Genomic DNA, 22,589 nt, shown 5'->3' on the forward strand with positions numbered 1-22,589 from the left:
ATGCAAATACACAACCAAATTTTAAATGGGGCATCACCAGTTGTACAGTATTTGTATACCTGCTATTTGTATTAATAATCATGGACTCAGAACAATTTTAATTGAATTCAACATAAATTGTTTGGAAACAGGGAAATTAGCAATCTTTTAAGATACTATCATCCAAAAATAGTTTCAAAAAATTCTTGAGTGCATAAAAGGTGAACCTTCCACTATATAAATATAAAACCATAATGTCTAATCTGAAACTTCATTCATCTAATATGTAAGAAATAAAGGACACAAATGTAGAATGAAATAATACTCACACTAAGTCATTAAACTAATCCAGCAGTGAAAATAGGAAAAAATTAACTTTTTAATAATAGTTACACAATTAATCTTCTTAAAGAACATATTTATAAAGACTGTCTAAAATGCTAACTAAAATCAGATTCAAGAATTTATAATCTCACCCTAATGACTTGGACAGTTAATTAAAACCTCTTTTACTTTTTCCCTGAATAATGAGAATAATTCCTTTATAGCTTTCAAAAGACCATAACCTATTTCTACCAATAAGTGAATAATTGTCATACTGTTAAATATAAATTAAATTTAGAGAGAGCAGCCAGCTTACTTTTGACATTCTGCTGAAAGTTTTAGTTCTTTGGTTCTAGAAAGGAAGACCTTAATTAGTGCACCAAGGTTTCCTGTTCGAGGATTATTTTCAACTGCAAGAGAAGAAAAGGTTTTAAAAAGTTAAAGTTAAGGACTGAAATCAAAGTGGACATATCATAACATTTCTAAAACCAAATGTCAAATTGAAGTTGCTCAGGGACCAAGCTTATTGTCAATTTCAAATCTAATTGGGGGAATTAGCAATGAGAGAAATTGCTGCTTGGTCTTAATTCTAAACAGCAAAAAATTATTTACAAGTGATAATGATAGAAACTATAGGAGAAAAGTTATCTCATCTCAGAACTCAAAACTGTAAAGAAACGATGTACATGGGAATAAGTACACCATTAGAGCACACCTGTTTAGTATTCAATAACTGTCCAATTAGCCCAGGTCTATCTACTGGGTATGTGTTCTTATCGCACACAGCTTGAGAGCAGACCCAAATAACTGCATAATCTTCTCATTATGATAAATGTGTAGCACCTTGCTAATCCAAGCGTGGTTCATGGACTAGCTGCAACAGCATTTACCTGGGAGCTTGTTGGAAGTGCAGAATCCCATGGCCACCCTACACTACTCAAGTTGACAGTGCTTCTCAAAGTTCAACATGCATTTAAATCACACAGCATTCTCATTAAAGTTTATATTCTGATTCCACATGTGTGGAGCGATTCTGCATCTGTGACAGTCTCCCAGGTGATGCCCACTGCTGCTGGGTGGAGAACTCCACTAATGAGTACCAAGGGGCAACTAAGTTAGGGAGGTTTTGTCCAGCTTTCATAATCCAGAATAGGCATGTGATTAGATATCATTAGAGTTTCACTCTGAATCAAAAATTTCCTACTTTTAAGCTCTGGGTTTAACTTAAAAGTCCCGGAAGATTCCACATGCCTCAGAGCAATTCAGCCTGCACACTGCAGCTCCTGAGATGGTGTGCGGCAGGAAGGCAGAAAAGCATGTGGAACTAGACTACAGAAAGTGTTCAAAGCTCAACTCCACCACTTGACTATCTGTGTGACACCTGTCAACTTCTTTAACCTCTCTGTACCTCAGTTTCTTCACCTGTAAAATTCAGATAATGATAACACTTAATAGAAAACTAATTTGACTCTAGAGCTTGAATCTGTTAACTAAAATGACTGTGTGAAAAAGGAATTCTCTGTGTCCACAGGAGTTCAAGCAAAGTCTAGGTAATACTCAGATAATGATAATAACCTCACTAAAATACCTATTCCCATTGGGAATACCCAATGGATGCCCAAGGTCCAGTAACCAATATACCGAAAACATAGAGGACAGAGACATGTTAACATCTATGAAGATGCAATCAACAAAATCTCACTGTGGAAAATTCTACTATCCACTTCCTTCAATAAGAAAAAATTGAGGGGGGGGGAGGGAAAGACAAATTCAGGAGGAATTAGCTATGAAAAAGAATTGTAAAGACATATTAACTAATAAAAATGTGTGTACTTTATTTGGCTCCTGATTCAAACAAACCAAGACAAATAAAAATCTGAACAGTTACTGGATGTTTTATGATACTAAAAATTTGTTTTTAGTAGATAATGGTATTTTTTCCTTTAAAAACTCATTACTATGAGATACATACCACAATACCTATGGATGAAAAATATAATGCTTAAGGTTTGTGCCAAATTAATTATGTGAGGATATGTTTTTGGATTCATATACACTTTTTTAATGTGTGCACTTTTCTACACATGTTTATATGTCAATAAATAAGTGAGAGATACAGATGATGCCTTCAAAGTGTGGTGCTGGAGAAGACTCATGAAAGTCCTCTGGACAGCAAGATCAAACTAGTCAATCTTAAGGGAGATCAACCCTGAATATTCATTGGAAGGACTGATGCTGAAGCTCCAGTATTTCAGTTATCTGATATGAACAGATGACTCACTGGAAAAGTCCCTGATGCTGGGAAAGATCAAGGGCATAAGGGGAAGAGGGCGTCAGAGGATGAGATGGTTGGATGGCATCACTGATGCAATGAACACAAACTTGGGCAAACTCCAGGAGATGGTGAGGGACAGAGACGCCTGGCATGCTGCAGTCCACAGGTTGCAGAGTCGGACATGACTAGGCAACTGAACAACGGATGAAATAAGACTGGCCATGAGTTGAAAATGACTGGAACTGGGAGATGAACATATGGGAGGTCATTTTATTATTCTCTGTCTGCCTTTGTGGGTGTGAATTTTTTTCAAAATAAGGAATTAAAACACCCATGAAGAAATACACAAAAATCAATGCTCAGGAAAAATGCTGAATGAGGACAGTCCTTTTCCACCCCAAAAAACAGGAAATCCTTTAACAAAATACAAATTCTATAGAACTGAACAAAAGTTTTATTTGTTGGATCATTAGCAGGCCTAACTGCTAAAAGTACTTTTGTCTACTCCAACCAGAACACTCAACACTAATCGTCTCACCTGATACCTTGCTATACAGATTCAAAGGTAACAAGTCCCAAAAAACAACTGGTAAGAAGTAAACAAGGTGAACACAGAGCAATCTTCACCTCCTTACATAAAACAACTGCCTTGGCTCTGACAGTACTATCCTAACAGGTAAAAACTAGGGGGAAACAAACAGGAATCCACTTAAAATTCACTATGAGGTAAAGAAATTTGTCTTGGACCCAGAGCGCCTCATGTGTAGATCCAGGGGATAAATAATAAAGATGAATACAAAAAGCCCAACAAAAATAATGGCCCCAAACATCCCCAAATTGATAAAAAAACATTAATCTATGTATCTAAGTAAAACCCCAAATAGAATAAAGAATAAATTTCAAAATGTTGTCAAAGTTAAGGCAAAATCTTGACAGCAATTAACAACAACAAAAAAGACTTATTTACAAGAGAACAACAATACAATTAAACAGCAGACTTTCCATCTGAAAAGAGGCCAAAAGGCAATGGAATAACCTAGTCATAGGGATGAGAGAAAATAAATGCCAACCAGGAACTCTGTATCTAGAAAAACTGTCCTTCAAAACGAAAGCAACAGAGAACAAGGGACATGACTTTACAGTGGAGAAAATGGACAAACACAACACTGGCCACATAGTCAAGGTCAACATCAACAGTGCAACTCATGCGTGCACCCCTGATATGATGTGTTGAGATCAGCACATCACCTCTGTGATGCCTACAAACCTGTAAGTCCCGTCTAGCCACGAGAATAACATCAAACAAATAGAGGGACATTCTGGAAATACTCTACCAGAATTTCTCAAAACTCTTAAAAGTCATTAACAACGAGGAAAGTCTGAGACCAGAGGAGGTTAAGCAGACTTGATGACTAAATGCAATGCAGCATCTTGAAAAAGAAAAAGGACATGTGGGAAAACTAGTGAAATCTGAATAAAAGGTCAAGATTAGATAATAGTAATGTACCAATGTTAACTCTTTAGTTGGGACAAATATACCATATAAATGTAAGTTGTTGACAATAGAGGAAACTGATGAGGGTTATATGGGAACTCTCTACATGGTTTTGCAACTTTTCTATAAATCTAAAGCCATTCTAAAATTTAACTTTCATTTTAGAAATCTCAATAGATGGGTTTAACAGAAAAAAAGATTAGTAAACTAAGGACAGATTAATAGAAAATATCCTATGGAAGGTCAGAGAGAAAAAAAAAGTAAAATACAAAAAAAAAAAAAAAAAAAGAGCCTAACAAATATATGGGACATAGTGAAAATGTTAACAGAAGTATAACAGAGACCCTTGAAGGAGAGAAAAGACAGAACAGGACAGAAATAATGTATTAATATAAACCAACAATGGCTGAGAATTTTCCAAAATTGATGGAAGACATGAAACCACAGATCTAACAAGCAGGGAGGAGGGAGGAAAGAGGAAGGAAAAAGGTACAAAGGGAAGAAGGAAGGAAGGAAAGATACTCCTGAGCACATTCTAAGATGCTGAAAACCAAAGGATTAAAAAAGAAAAATGCAAAAGTATCCAGAAGGAAAAACCCTTTTTTTTTTTTCCCCAAAAGAACAACACTAATACTGACAGCTTTAATCTCAACAAAATGAGAACAACCAGAAAAATAACAGAATGGTGTCCTTAAAGTATGGAAAGAATTTCCGCCAACCTAGAATTCTACACCCAGCACACCTATCTTCCAAAAGTAAAGGAAAAATGAAAACATTTTCAGACCAAAAAATAAAAGAGAATTGTCATATACCCACAAAACCCTCAAATAAATCTATACGGATTTATATCTATTGACATAAAAAGAAGCTCCTGAGTACTGCTAAGTGAAAATAACATATAAATAATATCACTTACATAAAACTGTGCATATAAATCAATACACACAGAATACTCTACTCTGCTAAGATTTTGATCTTATCACAAAAGATAGCAGTGATTTTTTTTTTGCTATTCTCCAAAGTGGTTTTAAATACAGAATGACATACTTAAATATATAATATCAAGTGAAAAACACAGATTGAAATAGTGTATTTAATATGTATGCAAATGTTTATCCAAAGAAGAAATAACAGAAGGCAAAATATTAACAACAGCTTTAAAAAGGTTGTGGAATATGAACAAATACTGCCTTTTTTACATTTTAGTATGCTTTCCACATTGTATTAATAAGTATTATTCCCAATTTAAAAATGCTGTTTTTGTAAAAACCCCAAGGTCACTTAAAAACTATATCATAATAACTGCATTGATCTCATTGTTACACAAAATTAATTTTCAGCAAACTGTCACACAGGTTTTTGAAAGTCAGCTCTATTTAATACAAAATTCTCAAAATCTATGGTTATAACTGAAGAAAAAATTCAAGGCAACTATTATAATAACACCTCTATCATTACCAACATAATTTGTTTTTAAAAGCAAAAATATTTCATCAAAGACTGTTTTTGGCAGAGTAAGTTAAATGGGAGTTAGCTTACATGGAGCATATCCATAAGCTTGATTTAAAAACAAGCTTGTCATCACTCATTAAGCTCTTGTACACCACTTGTTTCACAGATATATTATCTCTAATTTTCAAAGCAACAATGAAATGTAACTATAATTATCCACATTTTTTAAGGCATACATGTCTTTCCAATTGTTACCAATTTGAAAGTAAAGTATTTGAGAAGTGAGGTCCAAAGAAGGTAACATTTATGGACAGAAATAATGAATAATGACAAATGCTAGGCACTGTACTGGATATTTCATGTTATCTGACTTTTCCTCATGAAAATTCTGCAATTTAGATTAAGAAATTAAAGCTCAGCTAATAATTAAGTAGCAGAGCTATAATTAAGACCATAAAATAATTCCAGAGCTCAGGCACTTTACCATTAACACAAGGTTGTTATTACTAACTTGAGGAGCTTCCGAATATATTTTCCTATTAATGAGTAATAATTATTCTAGTTAACATAACCAACAACAGCATCTTTTGCAACTGGCAAAGGATGAGTGATCCTATATTCTCTAGGGCCTATACGTGCAACTACAAAACAAACAATATTTGGGGTTTCTCAGTATTTCAAAATTTGCAAAAAGAACAAGCTCTATGTCTTAGCAGAGTCCATTACCATGACTGCAAATTATGCAACCATGTGTCTCACTGCTGGTAACTGAATGGTACCCTCCAGTGGCATCAATGAGCACCAAGAATAATTAGTACTATTATAATTATCATCATCAAAAACATATCACTTCATTAATTCAATTCATATTGCAGTAACAAAATTTGTTAACAGAAATTTTAAAATAACTGCCTCACATTACACACACACATACACACACACACACACACACACACACACTCGTTTTTCCTCCTTACCTAAAGATCTGCAGACTGAAATGGTTGCCTCCTCTAGGAGCTTCAACTCAGTACTGGAGAAAGAGAAGAAAGGTAATTAATAACTATAACACTAATCATGTTCCTAACTATAACACTAATCATAATCCACCTGCAATGCAGGAGACCCCAGTTCAATTCCTGGATCGGGAAGATCCCCTGGAGAAGGGAAAGGCTACCCACTCCAGTACTCTGGCCTGGAGAATTTCATGGATTGTATAGTCCATGGGGTCACAAAGTGTTGGACATGACTGAGCGACTTTTACTTTCAATCATGTTCATACTAACCAGTTAAAGGAATATATAAAAATAAACATAAGAAAAACTCAGAAGGAAAATACAGTGTACATTGGTAAATAATAACATCAGCAAAATAAAGCTTCTATTCTCAATGTAATTAAAAAATTTACTATAATTCTCAACATGAAACACCTAAAAAAAAGCAATTGGGGTGCACTGCCTTTTAGGTACATAAGCAGAGAGGAGGGGTGGGACTGGAGGGACTTATAGAAAAATTCAAGAAAGGTATTTCCAAACGCAGAGCACAAGGCGGGAAACTCATGTGCCCAGCTTCAAGGGAAGTACTTATCATAGGATTAAACTTCTTTAGATAAATGCCATTATTTTTTATAATATTTTCAAACAGTTCAAAACAATGAAAAAGAAACAAAGCAAGAGACAAAACACATATATAAACTCCAATAATTTATAAATATATAGAAAAACGGAGGCAGATGCAAACTGACACAGAGACAGGAGGCATAGACAGAGACAGACATAAACCTCTTAGATTTAAAAAGTAGGGAAGCTTCATGACAGTGGATTCAGCAGTGGTTTCTTACATATGACACCAAAAACATACGCATCAAAAGAAAACAAATGGACCACACCAAAATTAAAAACTTTTGCATATCAAGGGATACTATCATCAGAGTGAAAAGTCAACCCAACCAAATGAGAGAAAATATTTGCAAATCATATAGCTGATAAGGCATTAATATCCAAAATATATTTTTAAAAAACTCTGACTCAACAACAACAACAACAAAAAAGCAATTTAAATATCTGCAAAGGATTCAGATTTTGCAACTTTATGTTTCCAAAGACATAAAAATAGCCAACAGGTATAAGAAAAGAGATGTTCAACATCACTAGTCATTTAGAGAAATGCGAATCAAAACCACAATTATTACTACTTCACATCCATTTTTTTTTAAAGAGAAGGAAAAGAAAATGAAAAAAAGTGTTGGAGGGTATGTAGAGAAGCTGGGAGCCTTGTGTACTGCTGATGGTTATGCAAAATGGAGCAAGTACTGTGAAAAACAGTATGCCAATTTTTCAAAAAATCAAAAACAGAACTACCATATGATCCAGCAGTTCCACTTCTGGGTATACATACACCCAAAAGGATTAAAGGCGCAGAGTCGGAGAGATATTGTACACTGATAACACAGCAGCACTACTCACGACAGCCAAAAGGTAGAAGCAACAAAACGTCCACCAAAGGATGAATGCTGGCACAAACTTCGGCCTTAAAAAGGAAAATCCTGACACACGCTACAACATGGATGTACACTGAAGACATTACGGTAAGTGAAATAAGCCAGTCACAAAAAGACAAATATTGTATGACTCCACATATATAAGGTTCCTAGAGTAGGCAGCCCATAGAGACGAAGTAGAAAGGTGGTTGCTGCTGGCATGTTCGGGAACAGTGAGCTGGGGAGCAGGGAGATGGCAAGCTAGTATGTGGTGAGTATGGAGTTTCAGTTGGGGAAGATGAAAAAGTTCCCAAGATGGATAGTGGAGATAATTAAACAGCAATGTGAATGTACATATATCACAGAAGTGAACACTTAGAAATGGTTAAAATGATACATTTTACATTATATGTATTCTGCCACAATTAAAGTGCATTCCAATTCAACGGCTTACTAGCTGTGTAAACTTGGGATGATTTAACTTTTAGCTTTCTCATACATAAAACAGAAATTATTAAAAAAAAAAAAAAGTACCTGCTTCAAAAGGTGTTGTTATTATTAAATTATGTAATATAGCACTTAGAACAGTGCCTGGCATAAAGTAAAACCTCAATGATAGCTACTACTGATGCCAAAATGCAGTACTTTTTTCCCTGTTAATAAATAAAAATAATGCTTTCCGCTTGTGTAACATAAAAACTGAAGTTTTTCAAAGCCCTTTCAAATTTATTAGCATATGAAAACCTTTTCTAATGAGCAGGACAGTTAAAAACCCTATTTTAATAGATAAGCAAACAGAGGCTTCCAAGGAGTTTAAGTAACATTCCAGGAATCAGTAGTCTAGGAAGAACAAGAACCAGCCTTTAACAGCGTGGTAACTGGTTTGAAAATGTTGTTCTTTTCTGCCAATACCCATGGCACACGGCAAATCCTCCACATGGGCAACTCTTTCAGGGCGAGCTGAAAAATCCCTACCTCCCAGGGTGCTCTGTTGTTGCTGCTGAAGCATATTTTGAAAAGAACAATCCATAAGTACGGACGCCTTTGACAAGAAAATTTCAGAGAAACTATGAAAGAAAATGGATTACTTTAACGGTTTCTGTAACTATGCTGTCCAATATGGTAACCACTAGTTACACGTAGTAACTGACCACTTGAAATGTGACCAGTCCAAACCAAGATGCACTGGAATACAAAATACATACCAGATTTCAAAGATTGTTAAAAAAACAGAAAATACTTCATTATTAGTCCTTATGTTCATGAAATTGTAACTCTGGGGATATGTTGAGCCAAATAAAATATACTTTCAAAATGAATTCCACCTGTTTCATTTTACATTTTTAATGTGGCTACTAGAAAACTTCACATACATGCCACTCTAACCTTTTATATCTATTAAAGCTACTCCAGAACTTGTCTCCCAGCAACTGAAGTCAGCATCATGCATAAGAAGTGTTGTTCAGTTCAGTTCAGTCACTCAGTCGTGTCTGACTCTTTGCGACCCCATGAATCACAGCATGCCAGGCCTCCCTGTCCATCACCAACTCCTGGAGTTCACCCAGACTCACGTCCATCGAGTCAGTGATGCCATCCAGCCATCTCATCCTCTGTCGTCCCCTTCTCCTCCTGCCCCCAATCCCTCCCAGCATCAGAGTCTTTTCCAATGAGTCAACTCTTCGCATGAGGTGGCCAGAGTACTGGAGTTTCAGCTTTAGCATCATTCCTTCCAAAGAACACCCAGACTGATCTCCTCTAGAATGGACTGGTTGGCTCTCCTTGCAGTCCAAGGGACTCTCAAGAGTCTTCTCCAACACCACAGTTCAAAAGCATCAATTCTTCAGTGCTCAGCCTTCTTCACAGTCCAACTCTCACATCCATACATGACCACAGGAAAAACCATAGCCTTGACTAGACGGACCTTTGTTGGCAAAGTAATGTCTCTGCTTTTGAATATGCTATCTAGGTTGGTCATAACGTTCCTTCCAAAGAGTAAGAGTCTTTTAATTTCATGGCTGCAGTCACCATCTGCAGTGATTTTGGAGCCCCCAAAAAATAAAGTCTGACACTGTTTCCACTGTTTCCCCATCATACACACAAAGCTAGAACTAACTACTTCAGTGAATATGCTATTACCTTAAGAATCTCAAGAAAAGAAAATGAAGTCGCTCAGTAGTGTCTGACTCTTTGCGACCCCGTGGACTGTAACCCACCAGGCTCCTCCATCCGTGGGGTTCTCCAGGCAAGAATACTGGAGTGGGTTGCCATTTCCTTCTCCAGGGGATCTTCCCAACCCAGGGATCAAACCTGGGTCTCCTGCATTGCAGGTAGACACTTTACCCTCTGAGCCACCAGGGAAGCCCCAAATTATATTCATATTCAAAGATAAATATTTTTTCAAAGTAAATCTTTAAAGTTTCTTCTAAGATTGAAAAACTCTTAGCCAAAATTACCTAGAAATGATTGTACAGTCCAACTGTTCATATGTCCCTGGTCTTTATCCCTGCATTAGGTATTTCTGGAGTATCTGCCCACCACACATTATCTGTCTGCTGTCGTCCCTTCCCTTTCTTCTACAGTCCCACCAACTTACTCCTCAGGGGTGAGCAGAGGCAGATAGGCTTGTTCAGCCTGACCCCACTTCCCAGCCACAGCTGACTGGATCAGAGTCTAAGCTATGCCAGAGTCTTAGGGAATTTGGAATTGAGATGGAAAGATGGGTTATCCACATGGCTGGAAATGGGCTGCCAAGCTGAGGGTTACAGGAAGCCATCCTCTATCCATGGAGTGGCAGAGATAAACAAAAAGGACACTCAGGATTCTAATTCTTAGGACCAGCTCTTCCTAAAGCCTAGCTGTGTTTCTGGGATTCTACGAAACAGTCCTGTCTCTTCATCACATAAGCCCCTTCCTTTTACTGACATATGCTAAATCAAATTGATTTCTGCTAATAAGCACAAGACTTCTAATTAACACATCACTGTGGTCAGATTTAATAATACACATTAGTAGTTGGCAACAAGTAGGAACTATGAATTACTCAGTTTATGGGTTACTTGGGCAAAAAATAAAAATAAAGAGGTATAAAATGCATAAGATTGTAAAGAGTTTTATGAGGTTAATAACTAGACCACATGTATAAAATCTGTTTCACTGGTATGTCTACTTTCTTCAGTCAGTAACACTCTCTTAAAACCAGCTGGAACCAAGAGCTTCAATTATACACATGTGGCTATAACCTTCAAAAGCTTCAGAATTTACTTGTTCAACAAACACTGCCTGGGTGCCCAGGACATGCCGGGCTCTGTGAAATATGCTGTCTCTGCCTCCAGGCTACACACTGGAGTGAAGAACCAGACTCTGGTGCAGGGAAAGTACAGAGATCAAACCCAGCCCTATGCATGAGCTTCCGGGAGGTGCACCCAACCCACCCTATGAGCAGTTAAGAAAGGCATCCCGGAAGAAGTAACTGTCCCGAAGGAGGAAGAGAAGGCAGCTGGGCAGACAAAAAGGGAAGACTTTCAAGACACAAGGAATGTGTATGCAAAGGCATGGCAGTCACAGACAGCCTGGCAGATTTAGGAAAGCAGAGGTTAGTCAACACTGGAGAACAGTAAACTAACTACAAGTCTGGAGAAATATACCAGATGGCTGGAGTACAGAGTTCAGTTTCTCAACTTACACTCAACAGAAAGGTACTGAGTGTTCACAAAACAAAAACCAAAACAAGGTTCTGGTTTCTTTTGAATACAGTATTAGCCCGAAAAAAGAATTAATTCCAACATGTATCAGTGAGGATGGTTTGGACACCATTTCCTTCAGGGAACCACCTCTGATTACCTAAGCCCTGGCAAGAAGCCTGGTTTCTATCCCAAAAGTACTCAATCATGAAACTGAGCACCCTGTAGCAAGACAAACCAGTTATCTATGTCCCCCACTAGACAGGGGGCTCCTGGCTCATCAACACAGTCCCAGCCTAGTACAAATGAGGCACTTAATAAAAATGCACCAAATCAATGAATGCCTTTTGTCAGGCACTTAAGAGGACAAAATTAATTCCTTTCCCGTCCCTCAGGAAACACTTCACATTCTCTAGATTTCAAGGCAATGTCCACCCCCAAGTTTAATTTTTTATTAAAATATTTTTAAAGACACCTTTGTTATTGTTGTTCAGACACTAACTCAGGTCCAATCTTTGCGACTCCACGGATTGCAGCATGCCAGGCTGCCCTGTCCTTCACTATCTCCCAGATTTGCTCAAACTCATGTACACTGAGTTGGTGATGCCATTCTATCATCTCATCCTGTTGTCTTTTCTCCTCCTGCCTTCAGTCTTTCCCACCATCATGGTCTTTTCTGATGAGGTGGCTGTTTCCACCAGGTGGCCAAAGTATTGGAGCTTCAGCTTCAGCATCAGTCCTTCCAATGACTATTCAGGGTTGATTTCCTTTAGGATTGACTGGTTTGGTCAATCTACCTTGCAGTGGTAGAGACCCTCAAGAGTCTTCTCCAGCACAATTCAAAACCAGATTTGTTTCCAAATGTAAAATAATATATCTGGTCACTCAGGGAACTATCCCACCTTTGTTGGAAAGCTCTGTCTGGTGGTGAGCCGGCCAGCACTGCCATTCTGCGATTAGGCTCCTAGGGCCTGGGTCCCCTACAGATGGCCACGATCCAACACAGCTTATACCCAGCCACCACATCTCCTCAAAAAGCACCACCACAGGTCACAGCGTCTTGAATGTCCAGACTATAAGCTCCGTGAGAAGAGGGAAAGTGTCTTCTTCACCCATGCCTTCCCCCACCACGCCTGATACAGTGGCTCAGCCAGAAGAAAAACACATGACAGTTACCTATGAAATTAAGGATTTACAGAGCTCTGTTTGTTGCATTTTCTGCACTCTGAAGTGTTATTTCTACAAAGGAAATCAGCCAGGGACGCCCTTGCCAAAAGCAACACACTGACTGTTATAATAGAATTCCTTTCCTCCTATCCTCCAATTTTCTAAACTTCTTGGAACATTTTAAGAATAATCTTCTTTCCCATTTGCTTGATTTAGAGCTAAAAAGGAGTGGTAAGCAACTGGGGTGGTTGGTAACTGCTGCCGCGTGTTACAGGCATCTATGCACAGTACCGTTGAATTAAACAAATGAGCTCAGATGTTCTGGCAGCAGGCAACTAACAAATCATCATTTGCAGTAAATAAAAGTAAAACTCAACTGAAAAATATGCCTGTTTCCAAGACAATTACAATTAGAAACTGAATACTGTTTCTGAAAGCAACAATGCTTCTGGGGCACCAGAAGCATACAACAGGGGGGCAAAGAAGCAGCAGTTGAATATTCACACCAATACAGATTAAATAAATTAACATCGCAGACGTCTTCAAACTTCCTGTATACATTAACTCCACAACCAGGTCCATCTGAAACGTCATTAATGGGAGATTAGGAATAAATACTGAAAACTAGTCACCTCAAGCAAACATTTGCTAAGGGAACTAAACTCTAGATAAACAATCTTATTGATCTAAGGATCAGGTGTGGCTCTGTCCAAAGCAATCCCTGTATGCGAGAGCAGACCAGGCTCCTCCTTCTCAGAGCGCTATCACTCCAGCAGCAACAAAACCAGATGGATGCACAGAACAGGAATCTCAGTTTTACAGGTGACATCCCCGTGGACAACAGGACCGATGGAGCTGAAGAGCCACGCTCGAGAATCTGTCATGCACATGGGAGTGTCTGAAACTGGTCTAGGGCTTTGTCCAGTTTTAAGAATCTCCACTGGCTTTCCTGAAGATAATTCAGTGAGGGAATGGTTATCAAGATTTTCACAACTTCAGGAAAGTTCTTTAAACATTACCACAGCCATTTCTGGGCTGTATCCTAAGTCTATCCCCTTCTCTGCTCTGATTTCATGAAGAGACTATCCCTCGGGAGAGAACTGTCATCAACACCAACCTCTCATTCTCTACCCACTCCAGTGAGAGTTTCCACAACAAAAGGCCCCACTGAGTATCAGTAACACGGCTGGACGACTTCTAAGTTATGTCTCAAATAATCAATGTCATCTCCGCCACCTCTGCTGAGTGTACCAACATTCACCATGAGAAAGCCATGAGAAAGTAAGTGGGGAGAATAGGTAGCAGCGAAGCCCTGCAAGGTAAAAAAAAAAAAAAAAGCAAAAGAGAGAAGAACTTTAATACCACCTTAAGGAGTTTGGATTTTATCCTACATAAACTAGGAAACCAATAAACAGACACTCAAAAATATACACTAACAGAACTCTTAATAGCACCAGCAAGGTGCTTCAGGTATACGATGGTTAAATGTCTTCAATCATCCTCAGATTTTTAGCAAAAGACAAAAGATAATGTGACCAGCAACAACTACAATAATAGTGCCCCCAGAGGTGCCTACAACAAAGCCTAACCGTGCGCTCACCCAGCAACCACTCTAACTGACCAGTGTTGCCCACTGTTGGGCCAGTAAGCTTGGATAAACCACTAACTGGTACTAGAGCAGAACTCAGTCAAGTACATTATCTTTAAAAATTCTAGTTGAATTCCACTAAAATAATACACCAAATTGGAACACTAGGAAGAAATAGCAACGGAAATAATATGGATGACTCTACAGCCACTAGATTTACAGGCTGGTCACTTTCAATTCTTGTACCCCAAGTGTGCTACCTCTCAATTTAACCATTACCATCAATTAACAAACTCATTCTGGCATAAGATTTCCAACCATTCCCATTACTGAAGACAACGTATGCCCCCATATATGAAAAATTCCAAAGCCACATATTTCAATTCCAGCTTCCTCATTCCAATTGGTAGGACTGGCCAAGATACTCAGTTTCCTCACGTGTAAATGAAGGTAAGAATGAGACTATCTGATAGGATAGCTCTGAGGGCTACATTATAATGTACTTGGAAAGTACAGGTTTTTGTGTGAACGTAAGTTTTTATTTTTTTGAGATAAATGCTTAAGAGTGCAATTCACACTACACAGAAAGTACTCAGCACTCAGCTCCACATACGCAACAACAAATGGAAACAAATCCACGAATGTTAAACTGTCAACTTTGCATTTATTTATTCCTTAATGCATCTTATAAGTAATCTACCAATCTTCACCTTTCTCCTCTCTACAGGGCAGAGGGGAAGTAGACAGCATAATGTAGTAATTTTTGAAGTAGTTCTACATTTTGAAATAGCATCAAAACAGCTATGTCAAACAATGGCAGATGATCTGCTTTGATTTTATTTCCAGTAATATGTTATTACAGTAGAATCACAACCCCAGTGGATTACAAAGGAAATCAATATTCCTTATTCACCTAGCAAAACTTCTCAGTATTAAATGATGTTTAATAAGTGGCAGAAAAGAAACTTAAATCAAGGCAATTTTTCTTTTTTAAAAAGGAAATTGATTTTTATTTGTTACTGCAAAAACCAACTATGCTAAAACCACCATGAGGTAACGCTAAACACCTATCAGAGCTGTTAAAATAATAAACAAGAGTGATAGCATCAAATGCAGGCAAGGATTTAGAGAAACCGGATATTACATACATTACTCAGAGAATGTAAAATGATACAGCCACTCTGGACAACAGTTTTGGCAGTCTTGTATAAAACTAAATGTTTACCACATAACCCGGTAATTGTACTCTTAAGTATTTATCTCAAAGAAATAAAAACTTACGTTCACACAAAAACCTGTACAAAAACCTGGACAAAAATGTTCATGAAGATTTATTCATAAAAACCAAAAACTGGAAACAATCCAGATGTCCTTCAATAGGTCACTGTTTAAACAAACTATAGTATATACACAGCAGAATACTACTCAGCAAAAAAAAAAAAAAAGGAGTAAACTATGATATACACAACAACTTGAAGAGAACTCAAGGATACATGCTGAGTGAAGAGCCAATCTCAAAATGTTACATAGTGTATGATTCTAAATAACCTTCCTGAAATAAAAAAAATCATAGAGACAGAAAACTGGTTAGTGGCTGCCAGGGTTTAGAGATGGGGAAGGTAGAAACAACGGATGAACCTATTTTCTAGGGCAGGAGTAGAGGTAGAGAATGGCCATGCAGACAAAGGGCTGGGGAAAGGGAGAGTGGGATGAATTGGGAGTTGGGGCCGACATACATATACTACCACGTGTAAAACAGCTAGTGGGAACCTGCTGTAAGGCAAAGGAGCTCAGCTCGGCATTCTGCGGTGACCTACAGGGGTGGGATGGGGGTCCCATCAAAAGGGGTGGGATGAGGGTGTTTAGAGGGAGGTCCAAGAGGGAGGGGATATATGTATACATACATAAGTGAATACAATGATTCACTTCATTGTACAGCACAACACTGCAAGCATTATATTCCAATAAAACAAAAATGGGTGTGGCTATGAAGGGAAAGCACAGGGGAGCCCTGCCAGGATGAAACAGTGATGCATCTAGGTGTGGTGGTGTTTAACGTGAAACAACTGTCCAGAGCTCCGCATGGCTTCCCGCGTGGCTCGGTAGTAAAGAATCTGCCTGCCAAGCAGGAGACACAGGTTCCATCCCTGGGTTGGGAAGATCCCCTGGAGAAGGAAATGGCAACCCACTCCAGTATTCCTGTCTGGGAAACTTCATGAACAGAGGAGCCTGGCAGGCTACAGTCCATGGAGTTACAAAAGAGTCGGACACCACTTAATGATTAAACAACCACTACATGCAGACGCAAATGAGCCCACTAACTGCCGAGCTCTCAATAATCTTTGAGGCTTATACCGATGTCAGTTTCCTGGTTTGGGTCCTGAACTAGAGTTACAAAAGATGATATACCACTGGGGGAAACAGGGAAGGATGCAAGAAATCTCTCTGTACTTTTTTTTTTTTTTTGCAACTTCTTATGAATCTATAATTATTTCAAAATAACAAGTTAAAAATCATAAAAATAAAGGTATAAAAACTTAAACAGAAGAATTATATAAATATATACATTTTAAAATACATATATATAAAACACAGTCTTGCTTAAACAAGACTATGCTGTATGAATGACTTTGTAACTGGCTTTAACCACTTAACATGCTGTGGGTTTTTCTGTGTCTATAGACACTCGTCATCGCGGCCTGTATACTGTTCCAGTGTGCAGGTGCACCATTTTCATTTGCTTGTTCATTCATCACATCTCCTTACTGGCACTTAGATTGCTAGCAATTTTCAATTATCATAAACATTGCTACCAACTGTCTTTACACATATATCTCTCTACATACATTTCTTAAACTTGTCCAATCATCTCCTTAATATAAATTCTAGAAATGGAATTGCTAGATCAATGACATTTCTGTTCTGGTGAATACTGCAAATTGCATTCCAGAAAGATCTAACCAATTACCATTCCCACCAAAATGCATAACTGTCACTTAACCCACGAATATTCCTAAATCTGAAAAATTACAAACCCAGATCTTTTCCACCAAATCCAATGATTTTTATATTCAGATAAGCACATGTTGACAGTAAGCAAGCATAAGAACCTTCATGACAAATTCAGATTCCCCCCGCCCCCTTTAAAATGGCCTATGGAGAGGAACTCATAAAGGATGCAACATCTAACTGGCGAATTATCATGCCACTATAATTTTTTTTTAATTTCTATCCAACACCACGTAAAATCATTCACTGTACCAGGCAATCAACTTTTGTATTAGCTCACGTGGAGGTGGGGCATATCAAGAACCACTGTACAGAGTTTACAACTTCTCTGGATTTAAACTCTGAATTACAATCCTCTGACACGGCAAACAACTCTGGCCTTAATATGAAGAATGGTATAGTGAAGAGGATACCGAAATGCTCGATTATGATAGAAACTGAAGAAACTTAGCAAATACAAAGTAAAAAGTAGTGGATACAGCAAACTCAGCTCTGAGACAACCAACCTAGAGGGGTGGGATGGGGGGTGGGGTGGGAGGGAGGCTCAAGAGAGAAGGGACATATGTATACTTATGGCTGATTCACGCTGTTCTATGGCAGAAATACAACACTGTAAAGCAATTATCCTCCTCCAATTAAAAATGTTTTAAAACTGTGGATATTTTTTCATTATAAAAAGAGATGATCAATTGTATTACCCCCTTATGCAGAAAATGTGTCCAGATGTCATCAGCCACAGTTCACAAGGTGACAGAAGAAAATAAAAACAACCCTGGCCTTATGGTTAGATCTGCTCTCCACCACAACCTCAGGGAGACACTGCCATTAGTTTGTATATGAAAATAAAAAGACGAGAGCTCAGCGTTACAGCATACATTCCTTCATTCATCAACAGAGTACCAGTGTCAGATGACAAGCAATTTTCCAAAAGTGACAAATGAAACAAGAAGGAACATTCATTGGTAGGGGAACAAAGTTAATTTCATATGAAGCCTGTAGTTCAAGAATTCAAGTGTCCACAACCAAAATGAATATATAAAATGGGTCATCTAACGAACTTAGTATCTATTCCTGATAATTGTCACACGTACTTCTTGCTTGGAGAATTCCATGGACAGACAAGCCTGGCAGGCTACAGTCCGTGGGGTCGCAAAGAGTCGGACACAACTGAGCAACTAATACTTTACTCAAAAATATATATGAGTTATTTACAATATCTCAGTCAGCTGGTATAACAGGTCAGACAGGCTACACTTGGCCGGTAAAATACTCACCACTGGAATTAACAGAAACTGCACACTTAGGCTGGTAACTAATGACCTATGACCTACATCACAGGGCCAACATACAGCCTCAGAAGGAATTGTTTGTGGTCCTTCAGGCAGTTTCTACTATCCAACATATTTTTTCTATTTTGAGTCTTTTCTATCAACCCATGTGTCTCGTTCTTCATCTGTACACACTTTGAATTTTTAAGAAACACAAGAGTGCCAGTGGAAACTGTCAGGCCGTGGTGTTGGATCTCAGAGATTAAAGAAAGGAAAAAGAGGCGGAATAGTATATAATCTTAGGAAAGAAACTTACCAATTAGTTGTAGAACAACAATGCAACCTAAGAAAGAATCTTATCATGTTCTCAAATGCAGAACCAATTTAGATTCCCACATAAAATCAGAAATTTTAAAAAAATTATTCACACTACAGAGGAAAATAATTTATTTTTAAAAACTCAAAATTGCAACTAAGTACTGTTTATATTTAGCAGATTCTCAGTAATTTGAACTCAAATAATTTAGAATTTGGGAGTATTCCAATATGAGAAGAGCAGACTTAGGAAAAGAACTGTTTAACTTTCTACAAAAAAAGATATGTTCAGGGCTTCCCTGGTGGTTCCAGCGGTTAAGACTCTGTGCTTCCAAGCCAGGGAGCCTGAGTTCAATCCCTGGTCAGGGAACCAAGATCTCATGTGCCTCTCAGCGTGGTCAAAAAAAAAAGTATATTCAAAGACTTCAGCATATACTTGGAAAGTTGAAAAGTTCTAGAGGGTGATCTAGATGGTGATCATTTGCACACAGTGTAAATGCATTTAATGCCAGTGAAATGTACACCTAAAAATGGTTAAAATGGTGTATTTTGTTAGTTATATTTTACAACAAAAAGAAAAAAGATTCTTTGAGCCCAACATCTAGAAGTCTTAACCAGCTACTCTCAAGACTCAGAAACTGGGCTTACATTCTGCTTCAATCATTAACCTTCATTTATGTTTCTATAGAAATGACTCTTAATAAATCTGATTGTTTGTACCATATAGGCCTAATTTTGGAAGCTCACTTGAAAAATTGCATCCTGAAATGAGACATGACCCTTTAACTGAACAATGATCCTATTCTCAGGACTTGGAATGGTTCACTGAGATAAGGTTCACTTGGAATGGTTCACTCAGCTTCTATATTGTAAAACTCAATGGGGGGGGCTCCCCTGGTGGCTCAGTGATAACAGAATCCACCTGCCAATACAGAAGACGCAGGCTGGATCCCGGATCCACGATCATCCCAAAAGCCATGGAGCATCCAAGCCCGTGTACCACAACTACTGAGCCTGTGCCCTTGAGCCCGGGAATGGCAACCACTTAGCCCACATGCCGCAACTACTGAAGCCCGCGTGCCCTAGAGCCCGCGCTCCACAACAAGAGAAGCCACCCCAGTGAGAAGCCTTCGCACCGCCAACTAGAGAGTAGCCTCTGCTCCCCACAACCAGAGAAAGCCCGCACACAGCAAGGAGGATCCAGTGCAGCCAAAAATAAAATAAAAATTATTTAAAAAAAAAAATAGAACTTAATCAGGCAGTCTCAAAGTTGGGAATTAGGGGAGCAGAATGTGCCACCCCAAAATACGTCTCTTTGATATAAAGATCATTTTGAGTTGGTTATACTGAGAAACTGCAGAAACAGGAGAAGCTCTGAAAACGAGGTGAGTAAGTGAGTGAAGTCGCTCAGTCGTGTCCGACTCTTTGCGACCCCATGAACTGTAGCCTACCAGGCTCCTCCATCCATGGGATTTTCCAGGCTAGAATACTGGAGTGGGTTACCATTTCCTTCTCAAGGAGATCTTCCCGACCCAGGGATTGAACCCAGGTCTCCCGCATTGTAGGCAGACGCTTTATCGTTTGAGCCACCAGGGAAGTCAGAAAACGAGGTAAGAGTTACCTTTTTGTAAGGTGAAATTACACTTATAAAGACAATCTTCATTTATGTAAAGGTGTCTCCTATTACCAGGAAGACAAAAATGACTAAATTTCCAGAAACGCTTACCAATGGAGAAGGCATTTAAATTCAGATTTACCTTTTGGTAATCTGTGCTTCTGGGGTTCCCTGGTGGCTCCAATGGTAAAGAATCCGCCTACGATATGGAGACTTGGGTTCAATGCCTGGATTGGGAAGATCCCCGGCTTGGGAAGATCCTGTGGAGAAGGGAACAGCTACCCATTCCAGTATTCTAGCCTAGAGAATTCCATGGACAGAGAAGCCTGAGCTTTTCCCGGTAACTTCCTGTAACTGGCCTTCCTCCCTGACTCCCTCAACCAAAAGAAACCTTTCTTTTGTCTTTAGCTAAAGATGAAGCAACAGTTAGAACTGGACATGGAACAGACTGGTTCCAAATAGGAAAAGGAGTACGTCAAGGCTGTATATTGTCACCCTGCTTATTTAACTTATATGCAGAGTACATCATGAGGAACGTTGGGCTGGAAGAAGCACAAGCTGGAATCAAGATTGCCGGGAGAAATATCAATCACTTCAGATATGCAGATGACACCACCCTTATGGCAGAAAGTGAAGAGGAACTAAAAAGCCTCTTGATGAAAGTGAAAGTGGAGAGTGAAAAAGTTGGCTTAAAGCTCAACATTCAGAAAACAAAGATCATGGCATCTGGCCCCATCACTTCATGGGAAATAGATGGGGAAACAGTGTCAGACTTTATTTTTTTTTGGGGGGGGAGGGGGCTCCAAAATCACTGCAGATGGTGACTGCAGCCATGAAATTAAAAAATGCTTACTCCTAAGTTATGGAGAAAAGTTATGACCAACCTAGACAGCATGTTGAAAAGCAGAGATATTACTTTGCCGACAAACGTCTGTCTAGTCAAGGCTATGGTTTTTCCAGTGGTCATGTATGGATGTGAGAGTTGGACTGTGAAGAAAGCTGAGCGCCAAAGAATTGATGCTTTTGAACTGTGGTGTTGGAGAAGACTCTTGAGAGTCCCTTGGACTGCAAGGAGATCCAAGCAGTCCATTCTGAAGGAGATCAGCCCTGGGATTTCTTTGGAAGGAATGATGCTAAGGCTGAAACTCCAGTACTTTAGCCACCTCATTGGAAGAGCTGACTCACTGGAAAAGACTCTGATGCTGGGAGAGACTGGGGGCAGGAGGAGAAGGGGACGACAGAGGATGAGATGGCTGGATGGCATCACTGACTCGATGGACATGTATGTGAGTGAACTCTGGGAGTTGGTGATGGACAGGGAGGCTTGGTGTGCTGCGATTCATGGGATCCCAAAGAGTCGGACATGACTGAGCAACTGAACTGAACTGAACTGAAAGATGATACTTAAGCAGGTGGCTTTGGCCATCTTGGGGAGGTACTAAGTTTCCTTGGGTATCTTCCAGGTACATGTGACATATACATGTTAATAAACTTGTTTGTTTAAAAAAAAGACTTCAGCATATTAATTGTTGATATGCAAATATATCTGCTGATTAGCTTGCAATATGTATAAAGTGAAAGTGTTAGTTGCCCAGTCATGTCTGACTCTTCGTGACCCCATGGTCTGTAGCCCACCAGGCTCCTCTGTCCACAGAATTCTCCAGACAAGAAGACTGGGGTGAATTGTCATTTCCTTCTCCAGGGCATCTTCCCAGTCCAGGGATCAAATCTGGGTCTCCTGCATTGCAGGCAGATTCTTTAGCATCTGAACCATCAAGGAAGCAGTATGTATAAGCCTATATACTATTCTAAGTTCTCTCACCTTGATGATTTCATGTGACTTCTTTTAAAAACTCTGAAAAGTTGACTAAGGAAATAGGACTATCATCATCCTACAAGTTTCAGAAACAGAGAAGCTAAGTAACTCAGGTCACAAAATAAGAATG

The 22,589-nt window shown here is 38.8% G+C and overlaps 1 protein-coding gene across 3 annotated transcripts in view; it reads right to left on the bottom strand.

Annotated features, from left to right (window-relative positions):
- DYM (dymeclin) overlaps positions 1 to 22,589 on the bottom strand; it is a 394,524-nt gene that overhangs the window by 331,714 nt on the left and 40,221 nt on the right. For all 3 annotated transcript variants that reach the window (XM_027526260.1, XM_027526261.1, XM_027526262.1), the window contains 2 exons: positions 6,503 to 6,555; positions 620 to 713 (listed from right to left, as the gene is read on the bottom strand). In XM_027526260.1, the coding sequence (XP_027382061.1) occupies positions 620 to 713; positions 6,503 to 6,555 (147 nt within the window). The remainder of the gene's footprint in view (positions 1 to 619; positions 714 to 6,502; positions 6,556 to 22,589) is intronic.

Source organism: Bos indicus x Bos taurus, chromosome 24 (genome assembly GCF_003369695.1).
Source record: "Bos indicus x Bos taurus breed Angus x Brahman F1 hybrid chromosome 24, Bos_hybrid_MaternalHap_v2.0, whole genome shotgun sequence".
Lineage (NCBI taxonomy): Eukaryota > Metazoa > Chordata > Mammalia > Artiodactyla > Bovidae > Bos > Bos indicus x Bos taurus.